Source organism: Ictalurus punctatus, chromosome 16 (assembly GCF_001660625.3).
Source record: "Ictalurus punctatus breed USDA103 chromosome 16, Coco_2.0, whole genome shotgun sequence".
Classification (NCBI taxonomy): Eukaryota; Metazoa; Chordata; class Actinopteri; order Siluriformes; family Ictaluridae; genus Ictalurus; species Ictalurus punctatus.
This window is the reverse complement of record NC_030431.2, coordinates 9574627-9592621: the sequence shown is the minus strand read 5'-3', so window position 1 is coordinate 9592621 and position 17995 is coordinate 9574627. Positions and strand designations below refer to the sequence as shown.

The 17995-nt window shown below is 37.3% G+C and overlaps 1 protein-coding gene across 2 annotated transcripts in view; it reads left to right on the top strand.

Moving 5' to 3' along the window:
* The window catches only part of LOC108276682 (adhesion G-protein coupled receptor G2), a 43394-nt gene that overhangs the window by 15110 nt on the left and 10289 nt on the right, over positions 1–17995 (top strand). For both annotated transcript variants that reach the window (XM_017488490.3, XM_017488489.3), the window contains 14 exons: positions 1735–1901; positions 3547–3586; positions 3729–3766; positions 3864–3994; positions 4263–4380; positions 7174–7238; positions 7429–7476; positions 7577–7644; positions 7751–7782; positions 11793–11835; positions 11922–11947; positions 12186–12304; positions 14190–14310; positions 14509–14675. In XM_017488490.3, the coding sequence (XP_017343979.1) occupies positions 1735–1901; positions 3547–3586; positions 3729–3766; positions 3864–3994; positions 4263–4380; positions 7174–7238; positions 7429–7476; positions 7577–7644; positions 7751–7782; positions 11793–11835; positions 11922–11947; positions 12186–12304; positions 14190–14310; positions 14509–14675 (1183 nt within the window). The remainder of the gene's footprint in view (positions 1–1734; positions 1902–3546; positions 3587–3728; positions 3767–3863; positions 3995–4262; positions 4381–7173; positions 7239–7428; positions 7477–7576; positions 7645–7750; positions 7783–11792; positions 11836–11921; positions 11948–12185; positions 12305–14189; positions 14311–14508; positions 14676–17995) is intronic.

Here is a 17995-nt window from a genome sequence, read left to right as displayed (position 1 = left end):
CTCTACCAGTATGCTCCACTGGGGGCATTTCCCTGCCCCTTTGCTTTGCAGAGGATGCCATTACAGATTTCAGACTTGCCATGGGCATCATTCCGTCTCCCTGCTCTGTCTCGGATATCACTACGCCCTCTGGCTATGCTGAAGACACCGCTCTGGCTCTGCTGAGGATGTCGCTCTGCCTCCTGGCTCCTCTGAGGTTGTCACTCTCCTATCTTGCTACATGGAGAACATCACTTCCCCCTCTGGTTCCACCTTGGACTCCCCCTGCCGGCTTTGCAGTGACTGTCACTCCATTTTTGTGCTTAGCCTTGGAAGTCGCACCACCCCTTTGCTACGTTATGCTACCTCCCGGCTAAGCTAAGGCTAATGCTCCCAGAAAATTTTGTCGGTCTAAGGGCCCTTGTCCTTTCTCAGAGGACTGTCCAGGCCCCCTCATACTAGTGTTTCTTGATTTGGGAACTGTGCATTTAGTGGGGGGCTCTGTCAGGTTAGAGTCTAAAGAGTCTACCTGCTCCTGCTCCTGTTGGTTAGCGCTGAACTACAGTATCCGTCAGTCACTGCACATCACTTGACGACATGTTCCACTGTTCATCTGTTTCACCTGATCAGCACCACTATTTAAGTTCTTTTTTTTCTGTGCCTTTTTGTCAAACTCCTGTTGCTGTTGATAGTTGTGTGTTTATTACTTTGCCTGCCATAGTTCAGCCCATAGTCTGTATGTTTTGTTGTTTTGTGTTAACCCACCTTTGTAGTTGCTATTTTTAAACCATTCACAATAAGAAGTCGTCACTTGCATCCATCTGCACTTTTTTCCCCGACATATGAATTATTAAGCAACAAAATTAAAAGCAAGGTGCCAACTGAAAGCAGAAGATAGAGTGTTCTGGATTGTAGAGGGAGGCAGATGCAAGTGTAGATAATTTATTATCTGAAGTACAAATAAAATAATGAAAACAAGAACCATAAACATGAACTGTGGATGTGAGACAAAAAACAGACTACTTTGGCACACACACAACAACAAACAACAATTACAACAGAAGCTTGACAGTGAGACACACTGAAAAACTAGAACTTAAATAGTGGTGCTAACAAGGCATAAGGAGACTCAGGTGAGAGTGATTAGTGAGACATGTGATGTGCTGGGGCTCAGGGTTAGTGTAGTTCTGGGCCTTTTGGCCCACATCGCATGAGTAGCAGAAAAAAAAATACAGCTGGAACAGAATATATAGATAGACCTGAAATCACCATAGGAATTGTGCAGGATTTGCTTGTGCCATGCAAAAGAAAGTGCCTAAGATTAGCTTGCTAAATCTGCTCCATCTTTATGACTTGTAAAGATATTTTAAATGATTGCTATTTCATGTTGCGTAAATCTGGATTAAACATTGCTAACATTACCATTATTTATATGATCTGGCACCAGAAAAAGTAGCATGTGTCCAGAAAATCCTTTTTTATGTGCACACTTTGAGATTGATTAAATGTTTTGTCCTTTAACCTATTTAAAAAAAAAAAAAAAATAGAATTGTTAAGTCATTCACTGAATATAACTTTAAATCTGAAGAGAAAAATTACATGTAATCAGTGGCATTTTATTTTTTGTGACAATTAATTTAATATTTGTGTCAATATCTCTTCAGTTACAGAAAATTTTCAAAAACACGTACAGTGCCTAACAATAGATGTACAATTAACCCTGCCAGTCTGATTAAAATCTCAAATGTTTTTCAGATTCAGAATCTGTTCCAAAATCAAAGTGAATGTAGTCCCACACTTCCGACAGATACACCATTAAAAATCAATACCTCTTCACCCAGTGGATCTAGTAATGGCACCACTGTCAACAGCAGAGTATCTACATCAGCCCCCATTACTGCTGCCATCACACAAAATGTCAGGTCAGTTACTACAAGTGTATTTTATATTGGGACACTTGGAAACAGTAAGTAATGTGAAGAACAGTATTTATTGCTTGGTGAGAAAAGTAGATATGCAGTACATTGTTTTAGCCTCAATATATGCTATCAAAATATTTATTTAATTTGTATTATGTTGACATGCAGTGCTTTGATATCATCAGGCTGTATTCCTCATCAGCCTTTAATCTATGATAGAAAATATGTTAGCTTTATATCAGTACATTGTTCATAATGTCTCAGCTTAGTAAAACTTTTAAAAAGTACAGTGCTGTGAGAAAGTATTCCTGATTTCTTCTGTTTTTGTGTATATCTCATACTAAATTGTTTCAGAAATGTATATGAAATCTAAGATAAAACAAAGGCAACCTGAGTAAACACAAAATAGTTTTTAAATGATAAGGTCATTTATCGAAAAGTTATCCAATACTAACTGGTCCTGTGTGAAAATGTATTTGCCCCCATAGTTACTAATTCCCTAAATCTATGAAACTGCATTCATAATGGAATTCAGCTGAACTAGATGCAACCAGGCCTGATTACTGCAAACCCTGTTCAATCAAATCAGCACATAAATAGAACTTTTTCAACAGCATGAAATTAGTTAAAAGGCCAAAATTGAAAGAAATTCCAGAAATGATGAGGAAGAAGATGATTGAAATACATCAGTCTGGGAAGGGTTACAAAGCTATTTCAAAGGCTCTGGGACTCCAAAGAACCACAGTGAGAGCCATTATCTCCAAATGGAAAAACTCGACACAGTAGTGAACCTTCCCAGAAGTGGCCGACCTTCAAAAATTTCTCCAAGAGCACAGCAACTACTCATACAGGAAATCACAAAAGAGCCAAGGACAACATCAAAGGACCTACAGACCTCTCTTGCATCAATAAAGATCACTGTTCATGACTCCACTATCAGAAAGACACTGGGCAAAAATGGCATCCATGGAAGGGTGGCAAAGCAAAAACTACTACTAACCCAGAAGAACATTAAGACTTGTCTGAATTTTGGGCACACCTTGATGACACTCAATCCTTTTGGGAGAATGTTCTGTGGACTGATGAGTTGAAAGTGGAACTGTTTGGAAGACAGGGGTCTCATAACATCTGGCATAAACCAAACACAGAATTCCACAAAAAGAACATCATACCTACAGTCAAGCATGGTGGTGGGAGAGTGATGGTGTGGGGATGCTTTGCTGCTTCAGGGCCTGGGGTAACTTGCAATAATTGAGGGAAACATGAATTCTGTGCTCTACCAGAAAATCCTAAAGGAGAATGTCCGGTCTGCTGTCGGTAAATTAATCTCAAACACAATTGGATTATGCAGCAAGACAATGCTACAAAGCATAGGAGTAAATTGCGCTTGCTTACAGTTATTGCTGCTAAAGGTGGCACATCCAGATTTTAAGTATAAGTAGGCAATTCGCTTTTCCACATGTATTGTGTGTTTACTCAAGTTGCCATTGTTTTATATTGTATTTCGTTTGAAGATCTAAAATGATTTAGTATGAAATATACAAAAAAAAACAGAAGAAATCAGGATGAGGGCAAATACTTTTTTCACAGCACTGTACAATCTTACAAGCCTGTGTGATAAATGCCTCTTTCTCATTGCTTGTTGTAGTGTGTCAAATGGAAGTGAAACTGCTACAAACATAGTCAAAGTAAGCACTATTTTACTTTCTTTACTGAGTATTTTCTTTACTAAGTATGTGTTTTGTGTGTCTATAACATGAATGTATATGTTGGGATGAATAAGTCTTTGTGAAAAACAAAAGTTAGTTTGTTATTTATTTAAATTTTTAGGATGTGACAGTCATGTGTGCCAATAAGACTGCTATAAGGTCTGTTATCCAAATTTCTTCTCCTTTGCTATTTTCCTATTAAATCCTTATGCAAATATGATATAATGTTGCTAATGTCTCAAAACTTCTGATCTAGGCAGACTACATGCACTGTGTTGTTGCAATTAACACAGACAATCAGTACATGCTGCATTATTCAAACTGTGAGCACAGTACAGAATAAATCCTCCATACAGGCTTATGTGGTTGGAGATGTAGAGAAAGTGGGTGAGTGCTCTTACTACACAGACTAAAATCATAAAAGACTGATACTTGTAAAGTGCTTATTTTGCATGCAATACCACTGACAGTTTTCATTTGGATTCTGGTTGTTTCTGATTCTGATGTCCATTTGGTAGAAATAACTGTTGATTTGGAAGAAATGATGATGAAATGTACTCATACTAAGGATATGTGCCATAGTGTTATAGAGCTACAGAAAATAGAATATACAGAGTAAAGACAACATGTAATTCACCATTTTTTAATCTGACAGTAAAAGGGATTTGTCGCAGCAGTGCTGCAGGACCACCAGTTGGAAGCTTTGAAAAGTGCAACGGTTCTCTTAGCCCTGACATTATCTGCAATTCAAGTACCACAGTTAATGTGTCATGGTAAGAAATCTTGTATGTTTAGCAGTAATTGTTATTACACAAAATAACAAAAGATGAAGATGAGCCAATAGATCAGAATTTCAGCTTTCATTTCCTGATATTTACATCTAAATGTGTTAAACAACTAAGGACATGGCACCTTTGGTGGCAGACCACCCAGTGTTTAGGTGAGCAAAATAACTGGAGCAGAAATTAAAGTAAATATCACATCACATTTGGGTACAATCCCTTACTTGCAGTAACTGCATCAATTCGGCAACCCACTGACCTCACAAACTATTGCATTATTCTTTTTTTGATACTTTTCCTGGCTTGTACCTCAGCTTCTTTCAGTTGTTGTTTGTTTTGGGGGTTTCTCCCTTCAGTCTCCTTTTAAAGAGGTGAAATGCTGCTCAATTGGGTTAAGGTCTGGTGATTGAATTGGCCAGTTTAAAACCTTCCACTTGTTCCCCTGATGAAGTCCTTTGTTGTGTTGGCAGTGTGTTTTGGGTTATTGTCTTGCTGCATGATGAAGTTCCTATCAATTAGATTAGACTAGCCCATCTGGTCTTATCCGACAGAAGAGCTACTGTACTATGGAAGAAGGTGGCCTGGTCTGATGAATCACGTTTTCATTTACATCATGTGGACATGCAGCAAGGTGCATGTGTGTCCCTTACATGTGGAACAGATGGCACCAGGATGTACTATGGGAAGAAGGCAAGCCAGCAGAGGCAGTGTGATGCTCTGGGCAATGTTCTGTTGGGAAACCTTGGGTCCTGGCATTCATGTGGATGTTACTTTTACACGTATCACCTACCTAAGCATTGTTGCAGACCTGTACACACCATCATAGCAGTGGTATTCCCTAATGGCAGTGGCCTCTTTCAGTAGGATAATGCACCCTGCCACACTGCAAAAAATTCTTCAGGAATGGTTTGAAGAATATGACAAAGTATTGAAGGTGTTGACCAAATTTCACAGAGCTCAATCTGATACGAATCTTTGGGATGTGCTGGACAAACAAGTCCAATCCATGTAGGACCCACCTCGCAGTCTACAGGACTTAAAGGATGCTAGCATCTTGTTGCCAGATACCACAGCACACCTTAAGAGGCATTTCTCTGTAAATTGGCAGACAGCCATGCAAGCCTAAGCCATGACACTACCTGCACCATGCTTGACTGATGAGCTTGTTTTGGATCGTGAACAGATCCTTTCTTTCTCCACACTCTGGCCTTTCATTCACTTTGGTAGAGGTTAATCTTGATTCCAGAACTTTTGTAGCTCATCTAGCTCATCTACACAAAAAAATGTGTACATTTTGTACATTCTTTAAAAGAAAGAATGCCCTGGTGAACTCAAACACTAAAAGGTCCAGAAGAAAACAACTTTGGTAGATGGCAAAAAATTCATTTCCTGGTGAAGAAAACCCCCTTCACAACAGTTGGCCAGATCAAGAACAGCCTCCAAGAGTTAGATGCATCTATGTCAAGGTCAACAATCAAGAGAAGACCAAAGTATTCACCAGAGTAAATCCAAAGGGTTTACCACAAGATGTAAATGATTGGGCTTTTTTTTTTTAGATGTGTTTCTGGCAAACTCTGTTTTGAGGCTTACCAGACAGTTCTGGAACAACATCCTATTAGCAGATGAGACAAAGATCAGCTTGTACCAGGATGATGTGAAGAGAAGACTATAGAGAGGGAAGGAACTGCTCATGATCTAAAGCGTACCACCTCATCTTATAGTGTGGGCATGTATGGCTACCAATGGAACAGGTTTGTATTTATTGATGATGTGACTGCTGACAAAAATAGCAAGTTTAATTCTGAAGTTTATATGGCTATATATTATCTGCTTCAAAATGCTTCAAAAGTCAATGGTTGGTTCCTCGTAGTGTAAATGAACAATGACCCGAAGCACAGCAAAGGACTGCAAGTATTAAAAACAATTATTTAATTTAAGATTATGGTATGGTGCATTCAAGTCATGTCGGAAATACTGTTTTTACGAGAACATGCACATAAACGCCACCGCAAAGTCATAATTACGAGTGGGAAATTCTGGACTTTCTTTGAGCTCAGAGTTTCCTAGATGGGGGTGTGTCAGAAAGAAAACGTGGTGGAATCAATGTGGAATCAATTTGTTGAAAGATAATTGACTGCACAAACTATGATAGCAAAGTACAATTACAATGTAACATGTAACGATAAAGTTTACAGTGGCTTCATAAATTTAAAAAAACAACAACAAAAAAACACACCTTTTATGCATTCTTTGTTCTTTGTTTTATAAAAGTAAAGTTAAAAAACCTTGTTACACTGCCCTCTTGCTCTGACCAAAATGACTTGAACACACCTGACATTGTAATTATGACTTCACAACTTGTAAAAAGGAACTTCCCAGGAAGACTTGAATGCACAGTTTGTTTGGCCAAATATTTTTTTGTCCCTTTAAAAAATGAAGGAAGGGGGTGGGCACATATTTTAAAAATGCTGTAATTCCTAATTGGATGTAAATACCCTCAAATTAAAGCTGAAACTCTGCACTTTGAGCTCCTGTCAGTTATTTAATTTCTCCAATATACTGTGTTAGACAGCTGGGAGAACAATAAATTTGCCAATGTCCAAATATTTATGGAGCTGACTACATATATAAATACGTAATTATACATAAATATATACATAAAAGACCCCCCCCCCACACACACAGAGAAACTATATATATATATATATATATATATATATATATATATATATATATATATATATATATATATATATATATAAACACAAACTATATATTTTTCAGCAATGGAAATAGTCAAACGGCATATGTTTCACTTGCCATTCCAGACCAAAAGAACTGCACCTTTGGTATGTATAGCAAACATGATGGCAATATATGCTCTTCCTTTTAGAGCTATATTATTCAGGGTCATCATTTCTTTCATCCTTATTAGCCTTTTGCCTTTTGCCTTTTGATACACTGATCATTATAGACCTTGGTTATATAGCATGCTATCATATCACATTTGAAATGTATTTTAATTCTTTTACTCCTCAGAAACCCAACAAAATACTTGTAACTGTTCCTCCTATTGCAACAGCACTGGTGAGAGAATATAGTCAATATCAATATAAAAAAGCAATATAGTGCAAATTAATAATTGGGATTTCAACTCAAGCTGTCTTTCTCTCTGTTCTTTTTATAGCTGCCTATTATAGTTTGGACATTGAAACTTCAGACTTCAAAGTTAACATGATGCAAGTCATTTCTCTGGTGAGGCTGTATTGTGTGCCTTACACACAGTACATAATTTTTAATTTACAGTAATATGAACTGTAGCTTATGTTGGAAGGACACTGATCATTTTCTTTTTCCACAGATATTAACAAATTCTACATGTAATGACACTAAGTATGTATACCATATACTCTCTCTCTCTCTCTCTCTCTCTCTCTCTCTCTCTATATATATATATATATATATATATATATATATATATATAAATATAAATAATGTGTGTGTGTGCGTGTTTACAGTGGTGCTTGGAAATGACCTTCTGCATAAAACATCAACACATTTTCATACCTGTCCTAAAAAATTTGAACCGAAAAAGTAAACCGAATTAAACAAATGAGACAAAAATATTATACTTGTTCATTTATTTATTCAATAAAATGATCCAATATTACATATCTGTAAGTGGCAAAAGTATGTAAACCTTTGCATTCAGTATCTGGTTTAACCACTTTGTGCAGCAATAACTGCAACTAAACATTTCCAGTAAGTGTTGATTAGTCCTGCACATCAGCTTAGCCCATTCCTCAGTATAGAACAACTTCCAAAATCTGGGATGTTGGTGGGTTTCCTCACATGAGCTGCTTGCTTCAGGTCCTTCCCCAACATTTCTATTGGATTAAGGTCAGGACTTTGACTTGGCCATTCCAAAACATCATTATACTTCTATAACCATTTTTGGTAGAAAGACTTGTGTGCTTAGGGTCGTTGTCTTTCTACATGCCCCACTTTCTCTTGAGATTCATTTCCTGGACAGATGTCCTGACATTTACCTTTCGAATTCGCTGGTATAATTCAGACTTCATTGTTCCATCAATGATGGCAAGCTGTCCAGGCCCAGATGCAGCAAAACAGGCTCAAACCATGATACTACCACCAACATGTTTCACTGAGGGGATAAGGTTCTTATGCTAGAATACATTGTTTTAATTTCTCTAAACATAATGCTTTTCATTTATACCAAAATGTCCATCAATCCACAAAACATTTTTCCAATAACATTCTAGCTTGTCCACATCATCTTTTGCAAATTGCAGATGGGCAGCAATTCTCTTTGTGGAGAGCAGTGGCTTTCTCCTTGCCACCCTGCCATGCACACCATTGTTGTTCAGTGTTCTCCTAATGGTAGACTCATGAACATTAACATTTGGTAATGTAAACACTAACATTTAGTTGCTTAGAAGTTACCTTTACTTTTACGGCATTTGGCAGACACCCTTATCCAGAGTGACTTACAGAAGTTCTTTGAATTCTCTATCAATAAATATATCCTGATACTGGTTCACTAGGTCACAGACTAAAAATACCAACTCTGTTAGGGAGGTAATATAGCAACAAAAGCACACAGACAACACAATTTAATTAAAAAAATAATAAAAGTGCTAATTTAAGTATGTTAGGAAGAGGTAGGTCTTTAGACAACGTTGGAAGACCACCAGTGACTCACCTGTTTGGACATCTAGGGGAAGTTTATACCACCACATAGGTGCCAGAACAGAGAAGTATTCCTTTGTGAACTCTTGGATTATTATACATCTTGCTCCTGGAGTGATGTTTGTTGGTCGAGCACTCCTGGGGAGGGTAACAATGGTCTTTAATTACCTCCATTCGTACAAAATCTGTCTGACTGTGGATTGGCTGAGTCTAAACTCTTTAGAGATGGTTTTGTAACCTTTTCCAGCCTGATGAGCATCAACAGCTCTTTTTCCGAGGTCCCCAGAAATCTCCTTTGTTTGTACCATGATATATTTCCACAGACATGCAATGTAAAGATCAGACACTGATACTGTGCCCTCCACTAATACTGGCATCCTTGGTAAGTATGAGCAAAGAAGGCTGTGAAAAATTGTCTTTATTGTTTAACCCATTGATCTTTTGTTTAAAAAATTAACAGAAATAATGATCTCATGGATATCAAAGAATTGCAAAAACACAGGTTTATTAAAAAAAATAAAGTTAGTTAAATATAGATGCGCAACAATTATTGACACCCCTATGAAATCATATGAAAAACATATATCTGAAGTATATTCCCATTTATATTTTACATTTTTAGTACACCTGGGTGACTTGGAACAGGAAATTGTTCAACCATGACTTCCTGTTTCACAGGGAATAAATATGAAGTAACACATAGGCCAAATTCCCTTAATCATTCATATCAATGGGTAAGACCAAGGAATATAGCTGTGATGTGAGGCATAGGGTTGTTAATCTTTATAAAATGGGAAGTGGCTATATGAATATAGCAAAAGGATTGAAAACGCCTATTTTCACCATCAGGGCAATAATTAAGAAGTTCCAGTCAACTGGAAATGTTATGAATCAACCTGGAAGAGGACGAGTGTCTATATTGTCTCAACACACTGTGAAGAGGATGGTTTGAGTGGCCAAAAAATTGTCCAAGGGTCACAGCTGGAGAATTACAGAAGTTAGTTGTGTCGTGGGGTCAGAAAGTCGTTAGTTGTTTGGAAGGGGTTCAAGAAAACAGCCTCTACTCTCATGTGCAAACAAACTGAAGCGTCTTCAGTTTGCCAGACACTACAGGAACTTCAACTTCAAACTTTGGGATTGGGTCCAATATACCAAAATAGAGCTTTTTGGCAATTAAACCCCAGAGAAGATTTTGGTGCACACATATGGAAAAGTATCTCATGCCCATGGTTAAATATGGTGGTGGCACTTTAATGTTTTTGGTCAATTTTTCTGCCAGAGGACCTGGACATTTTGTTAGGATACATGGCATCATGGACTCTATCAAATATCAACAGATATTAAATGAAAACCTGACTGCCTCTGCCAAAAAGGGCCGTGGTTGGATCTTCCAGCAGGACAATGATCCAAAACATACATCAAAATCAACACAAAAATGGTTTACTGACCACAAAATCAAGGTCCTGCCATGTCCATCCTAGTCCCCTGACTTGAAACCCATAGAAAACCCATGGGGTGAACTGAAGAGGAGAGTCCACCAGCGTGGACTTCGGAATTTGAAGGATCTGGAGAGATTCTGTATGGAGGAATGGTCTCAGATCACTTTCCATGTATTCTCCAACCTCATAAGGCATTATAGGATGAGACTCAGAGCTGTTATCTTGGCAAAGGGAGGTAGCACAAAATATTGACCAAAAGGGTGCCAATAATTGTTGCACACCTATATTTAATTTTTTTTTGTTTTTGTTTTTTTAATATATACCTGTTTTGGTTGCAATTGTTTGATATCCACAAGAGCAGAGAATTTTGTGATTTTTTTTTTTTAACAAAAGATCAAAAGGTTAAACAATAAAGACAATTTTTCACAGCCTTCTTTCCTCATATTTACCAAGGGTGCCAATATTAGTGGCGGGCACTGTAGGTCCAGATTGTCATCCCATTGTTTGAAAACACCTGACTCTCATTTCACCTTCAAATTAACTGCTAATTCTAGAGGTTCACATACTTTTGTGAATACATACTTACATGCCTTATTTGTTTAATTGGGTTCTCTTTGTCTACTTTCAAGACTTCTATGAAAATCTGATGATGTTTTAGATCATATTTATTCAGACATATAGAAAATCTAAAGGGTTCACAAACATTCAAGCACTACTGTGTGCATAGGTTATTTCTTGCAGCTCTTAAAGTAACATTTATAGAGTAAAGTAACATTTATAGAATAATTATGAACTTTAATAAAAAAACAATTTTGGAACTTAACCACCGCATTTAATGAAATTGCACCATTCTGTGTAAACTCTAAGGACTGTGGTGTGTGAAATTCTTAGGAGATCAGCATTTATGAAATACTCAAACCAGCTATTCTGATATCAACATCCATGCCACGATCAAAGTGGCACAGAGACCACAGAGATCACAGAGACCACACTTTTTCTTCATTCTGATGTTTGATATGAACATTAACTGAAGCTCTTAAATCTGCAGGATTTTTGTATAGTGCTGCTGCCATATGATTGGCTGATTAGATAATTGCTTGAATGTGCAGGTGTTCTTAATAAAGTGGATGGTGTGTGTGATTGTACATGGATATTGATATGTATTCATTTGGATTTATGTCAACCAGAAATGTATTTAGTGTATAACAAAAACAAAAGAATTGGTGTGTTTGTGTGTGTGTGTGTTTCATTTAGTCCTGGTTGCCAGGCTTTGAAGTACATTTCCCAAATCTATGAAGTAAGTATCTTTGGGTTAGAAGTAAAAGGATTATTATTTTTATTTTTTTTTAAATGTTTGTAATGATATATATTTTGTCCATATAGAACTCTACTGTGATGTGTGATATAACGTAAGTTTGCTTTCAGTATTTACTTTGTCTGTACAAATTTACCTTTAGATTTGCTAGTTGGATTTTTCCAAATCAGTTTATGATTGAGAGAAGATACAATATAAAGAATTAAGAGCTAAAAACTCTGAGCTACCACATATTTCGATATGCTTATATTAGTCTGATGACAACAGAAATTTACAAATACTACAAAGTTTTTATTTTTAATTTACTACTCTTCATTTACTTGCCTTCAAAGATGCACCATCCTTCTGAAACTAAGCAAAGCCATAGAAGTGTGTTTACTTAGATCAGCATTACTGGGTGCATTCCAAAACCAGAGCACCATGGTCACTGATATCACTGTCACCAGAGTGGGTATGTATATTAGTCTTACAGCTTCAACAAAAGAAAAGTGTAATACATGCATACTTCATGTATACTTCATCTTCATGCTTCATGCTGCATTTCACTCTATGGACTGTATTCAGAGTTAGCAAGTGAAAATCAGGGCCAAGTTCAAAAGACATGTCAATGTTTATGCAGGGCAGGGAATGTTCTCTCCATGTACAGTCGCTTATGCAGGTGCTCACACTGATTTTCTAAATTTTCGAGCATATAGTCCATGCTTCTGAAGTTTGCAGATTTTTCTTGAGTAGCAGCATTGGCGATGGTAGTGCCTAGACTACCACCTTTAAAGACAAGTACAAGACATTAGAAAAATATACAAAATGGTATGAAGAGGCGAGGCTAAGGCAGATTTCTTTCTATCCCAGACTGTACATTCATGCTGCCTACCAGTGACAGTAGTATCATGTTATTACAGTAAAACACCCACTAGAAGTGTTTGTGTGTAGTAGTGTGCTCCACATCATTCTTATGCTATCAGTGAGAACTTGTGATATGATTCATTGCTCAACCCTAATAGTTTCATTTTTGAGCTAGTGAGACATTTTAGCCCTCCCCTCTAATATCATGACCATCTGTTAATGCTATCAAGCAAGAAATTGTCAAATAAAAACACTAATTCAATTATACAGTTGATAGACAGGGGTCTACACAGCCAAGTTAAAATTGCAGGTTTTTGTGAAGTAAAAAAAAGAAACCAAGGTAAATCATGTCAGATCTTTTCCCACCTTTAATATGATATAACAACCAATAAAATTCAAGTGAAAAACAACAAGAAACATTTTAGTGGGGAAAAAAACAACAACTTAATCTGGTTACATAAGTGTGCACACCCCATAACTAATACTTTGTTAAAAAAATTTTTTTATTATTTTTTTTTTTTAAAAAGCACTTTTTCTAATAAAGTCTGTTAAGTAAGAGAAAACTAACAAATCACATCTTAATTTGGAAGTTTTATTCCACTCTTCCTAGTAAAAATGCTCAGGATCTATCTAATTGCAAGGTGATCTCATATGCACAGCCCTCTTTAAGTAATTTAATAGGATGTATCTCTGAAGAATTATTTTATCACGCAGACAGGTCACATGTGGCAGTTATGCTTCTATTTTAACAAAGATTTCATGGCACACTGGCTGCCTCCAATGGTGCATCAGAGGCATGTCAAACGTGAGCCTGCATATCACTGTGTCCTTGTTTTATGTGCTGTGTCTTATTTTTTAATTTGTGTGTGAGTGAAAAGTAAATTCCATATAAATCCATTGACATTACAGAACCAAACTTTTTTTACTTTGTTAACTTTATTTCAAATTATAACCTACAAAGATGTCATGATCATGCAACCTGTAGATTTATTCATTTATTTATTTATTTAAAAACAATAAAATAAAAGGATAAACAGAAAATAGATTAATCGGCTGGTTATTCACTTCCCAAGTGTTTCATGTCACATTTTCATTGTGCTGTGGTTTTGTTGACACAGTTGTACTAAAAAAAAAGAAAGCTCTCTGTTGTGCTTGTAGCCCGTATGGAACGTGCGTGGTATGGATTGAACTGATGGTCGTGACATCCTGATATTATGACACAAATGCTTATTTGATATGTCTGATGTGAATTTGGGGTATGTCCATACTTATGTCTGAAGTCTGAATACCAGTGTTTGCAATTTTGGTATTAAGTCTCCAATGTGTGCATATAACTCAACTCTGAATATGGGCCTATGTGATTTGTGTCAGGAGATTTAAAATATTTTTTATGTTCAAATGATTTATGACATTGATGAATATGCATGTAATATGTATTACTGCATAACAGCACACCTCAATATTGCATTGAAACACAAGCTTTTGTCTTTCAGCCATATGCAGCTGGGAAGATAGTCTAAATGCAGATCTTTTGCAATCAAACATATTGCCAGTTTCTGTTCTGCTTCCTGATGTCTGCCCAATTGGAAAAGTAAACATTGTATCAAATTCCTGGTCAGTGCACTACTTCTTATTCCTTAAGTCTGAATGATAAATATGCCTTGCAAAAACCCTTCTATGAAAACTGTTCAACAACTTTGTGTGCCTTTATTTGAATAACCAAATAAATGAAATTACCCACTGCAAAAATTGAGAACATGATGCATTTTTAATTATTTTGTCTCTTTCTACACATAAAATCTTGTATAACAGCAAAAATGGAACAAATATAGCCGTGCCTTTGATGGAGAGGTGCAACAACATCCCAGTGAATTCTGCTGCCACTAGCATGCCATCATCAACTGCAAACACTAATGTCACCAAAATCACAAATACAGCCTCAGCCACAAACACTTCAGAAGCTACCTTGGACACAACAGGTAGGAAACCCACTTTTACAGGATTACAGATCTGTCTGGTATCATGTCATAGACATGCAAAGAATATACACTGCACAGCATTTTCTGTATATACAAATAGGCATGTTTGAGAACAAAAGTTGCACATATAACACAGGTAAAATATTCAATCTCAGTTTTTCACAACTCCAAACATTTCATGTTACCATAAATTTATTTGGCCTGTCAATTAAAGGATCTACTTTGTTCACTCACGGGCAATTTTAAAACAAATGATTAGAGGAAGATTTATTTCAGCTTTAATTAACTATATCAGAATTCCAATGGGCCAAAAGTTTGCATACACCAGGTTGACTGTCTGGAAGATTCCAGAAATGGATGTAATGACTCTTAGATGCTTCTGATTTGGCAGTTGTCATAATTTGGAGTTAACTGGGAGTGCACATGTGGCTGTCTTTAGAAAGAGTGCCTTTTTTGTGCTTGATACCACTGGAAAATTCAAACAACACAGCCAAGACCTCAGGAAAAAAAAAAAAGTGGACCGGTTCCTCCTTAGGAGCAATTTCCAAACAACTGAAAGTACCATAAGCATCTATAATATACAATATTATACTATAATATACAATTATATAAATCTTGGGACTGCACAGACACTCATTAAAAAAAAGGAACATATTAACTCGCATGGATGAACAAACTTTGGTCCGAAAGATTTAACTGAACCCCAAGACAACAACAAAGGAACCAGGAATCAGGTACCAACATATATACATCCACCTTTAAGAGAGTCCTACAACCCCAAAGGCTGTTGTGAAACAAAGAAGTCCTTCTTCCAGGACTGGCATAAAATAACCTGACTAAAGTTTTCAGGTAATCACCGCCTTTTGTAAGAGTGTTCTCTGGACAGATGAAACAAAAATGTAACTAATTGGCCATAATCAGCACTATATACAGTATCTCACAAAAGTGAGTACACCCCTCCTATTTTTGTAAATATTTGATTATATTTTTTCATGTGACAACACTGAAGAAATGACACTTTGCTACAATGTAAAGTAGTGAGTGTACAGCTTGTGTAACAGTGTAAATTTGCTGTCCCCTCAAAATAACTCAACACACAGCCATTAATGTCTAAACCGCTGGCAACAAAAGTGACTACACCCCAAAGTGAAAATGTCCAAATTAGGCCCAATTAGCCATTTTCCCTCCCCAGTGTCATGTGACTTGTTAGTGTTACAAGGTCTCAGGTGTGAATGGGGAGCAGGTGTGTTAAATTTGGTGTCATCACTCTCACACTCCATCATACTGGTCACTGGAAGTTCAACATGGCACCTCATGGTGTAGAACTCTCTGAGGATCTGAAAAAAAAGAATTGTTGCTCTACATAAAGATGGCCTAGGATATAAGAAGATGGCCAAGACCCTGACACTGAGCTGCAGCACGGTGGCCAAGACCATACAGTGGTTTAACAGGACAGGTTCCACTCAGAACAGGCCTCGGCATGGTCGACCAAAGAAATTGAGTGCACGTGCTCAGAGTCATATCCAGAGGTTGTGTTTGGGAAATAGATGTATGAGTGCTACCAGCATTTCTGCAGAGGTTGAAGGGGTGGGGGGTCAGCCTGTCAGTGCTCAGACCATACGCCACATACTGCATCAAATTGCTCTGCATGGCTATCGTACCAGAAGGAAGCCTCTTCTAAAGATGATGCACAAGAAAGCCCGCAAACAGTTTGCTGAAGACAAGCAGACTAAGGACATGGATTACTGGAACCATGTCCTGTGGTCTGATGAGACCAAGATAAACTTATTTGGTTCAGATGGTGTCAAGCATGTGTGGCATCAACCAGGTGAGGAGTACAAAGACAAGTGTGTCTTCCCTACAGTCAAACATGGTGGTGGTGTCATGGTCTGGGGCTGCAGGAGTGCTGCCGGCACTAGGGAGCTACAGTTCATTGAGGGAACCATGAATGCCAACATGTACTGTGAAATACTGAAGCAGAGCATGATCAGTATGCAGTATTTCAGCATGATAACGACCCCAAACACACCACCAAGATGGCCACTGCCTTGCTAAAGAAGCTGAAGGTGAAGGTGATGGACTGGCCAAGCATGTCTCCAGACCTAAACCCTATTGAGCATCTGTGGGGCATCCTCAAATGGAAAGTGGAGGAGCACAAGGTATCTAACATCCATTAGCTCCGTGATGTCGTCATGGAAGTGTGAAGAGGACTCCAGTGGCAACCTGTGAAGCTCTGGTGAACTCCATGCCCAAGAGGGTTAAGGCAGTGCTGGAAAATAATGGTGGCTACACAAAATATTGACACTTTGGGCCCAATTTGGACATTTTCACTAAGGGGTATACTCACTTTTGTTGCCAGCGGTTTAGACATTAATGGCTGAGTGTTGAGTTATTTTGAGGGACAGCAAATTTACACTGTTATACAAGCTGTACACTCACTACTTTATATTGTAGTAAAGTGTCATTTCTTCAGTGTTGTCACATGAAATGATATAATCAAATATTTACAAAAATGTGAGGGGTGTATTCACTTTTGTGAGATACTGTATGAAGGCAAAATGTTAAGGCTTTAAATCTGAAGAACACCATCCCAACTGTGAAGTATGGGTGTGGCAGCATTATGTTGTGGGGGTATTTTGCTTCCAAAGGGACTGGTGCAATTCAGAAAATAGATAGCATCATGAGGAAAGAGGATTTTATAGAAATACTGAAGCAACACCTCAAGACATCAGCCAGAAATTAAAAACTTGGATACAACTGAGTCTTCTAACAGAACAATGATCCTCTAGGTATACCTCCAATGCTGTAACAAAAAGGCTTAAAGAGAAATAGGTGAACGTATTGGAGTGGCCATCATAAACCTTGATCTGAATCCCATAGAAATTTGTGGACTGAACAGAAAAAAGCATGTCTGGTCCACAAACAGAACTGAATTAAACCAATTCTGTCAGGAGGAATAGACAAAAAGTTTGACAATCTTTAATCAGAAGTTTGTAGAAGGCTACCCCAAACTTTTTTATTTAAGTTCATGTAATTCAAAAGCAAGGCAGCCAACTGCTAACAAAAGATATGTCAACTTTTGAATCACTGAAAATCTGATATAGTAAATAAAAGCTGAAATAAATGTCTCTTATCTATGATTTTGAAATCTTTCTCTGGAAATTAATTATATACCCTAATTGACTTCACACAGAAAATGTATGGTAACATGAGATGTGTAGAATTGTGACTGTAAACTTTTGGCTTCAAACAGGCATTATTTTTCTTTTCAAATATTAACTTACAACAAAAGTGTCTGACTTAAAATCTCAGCAGCAGTG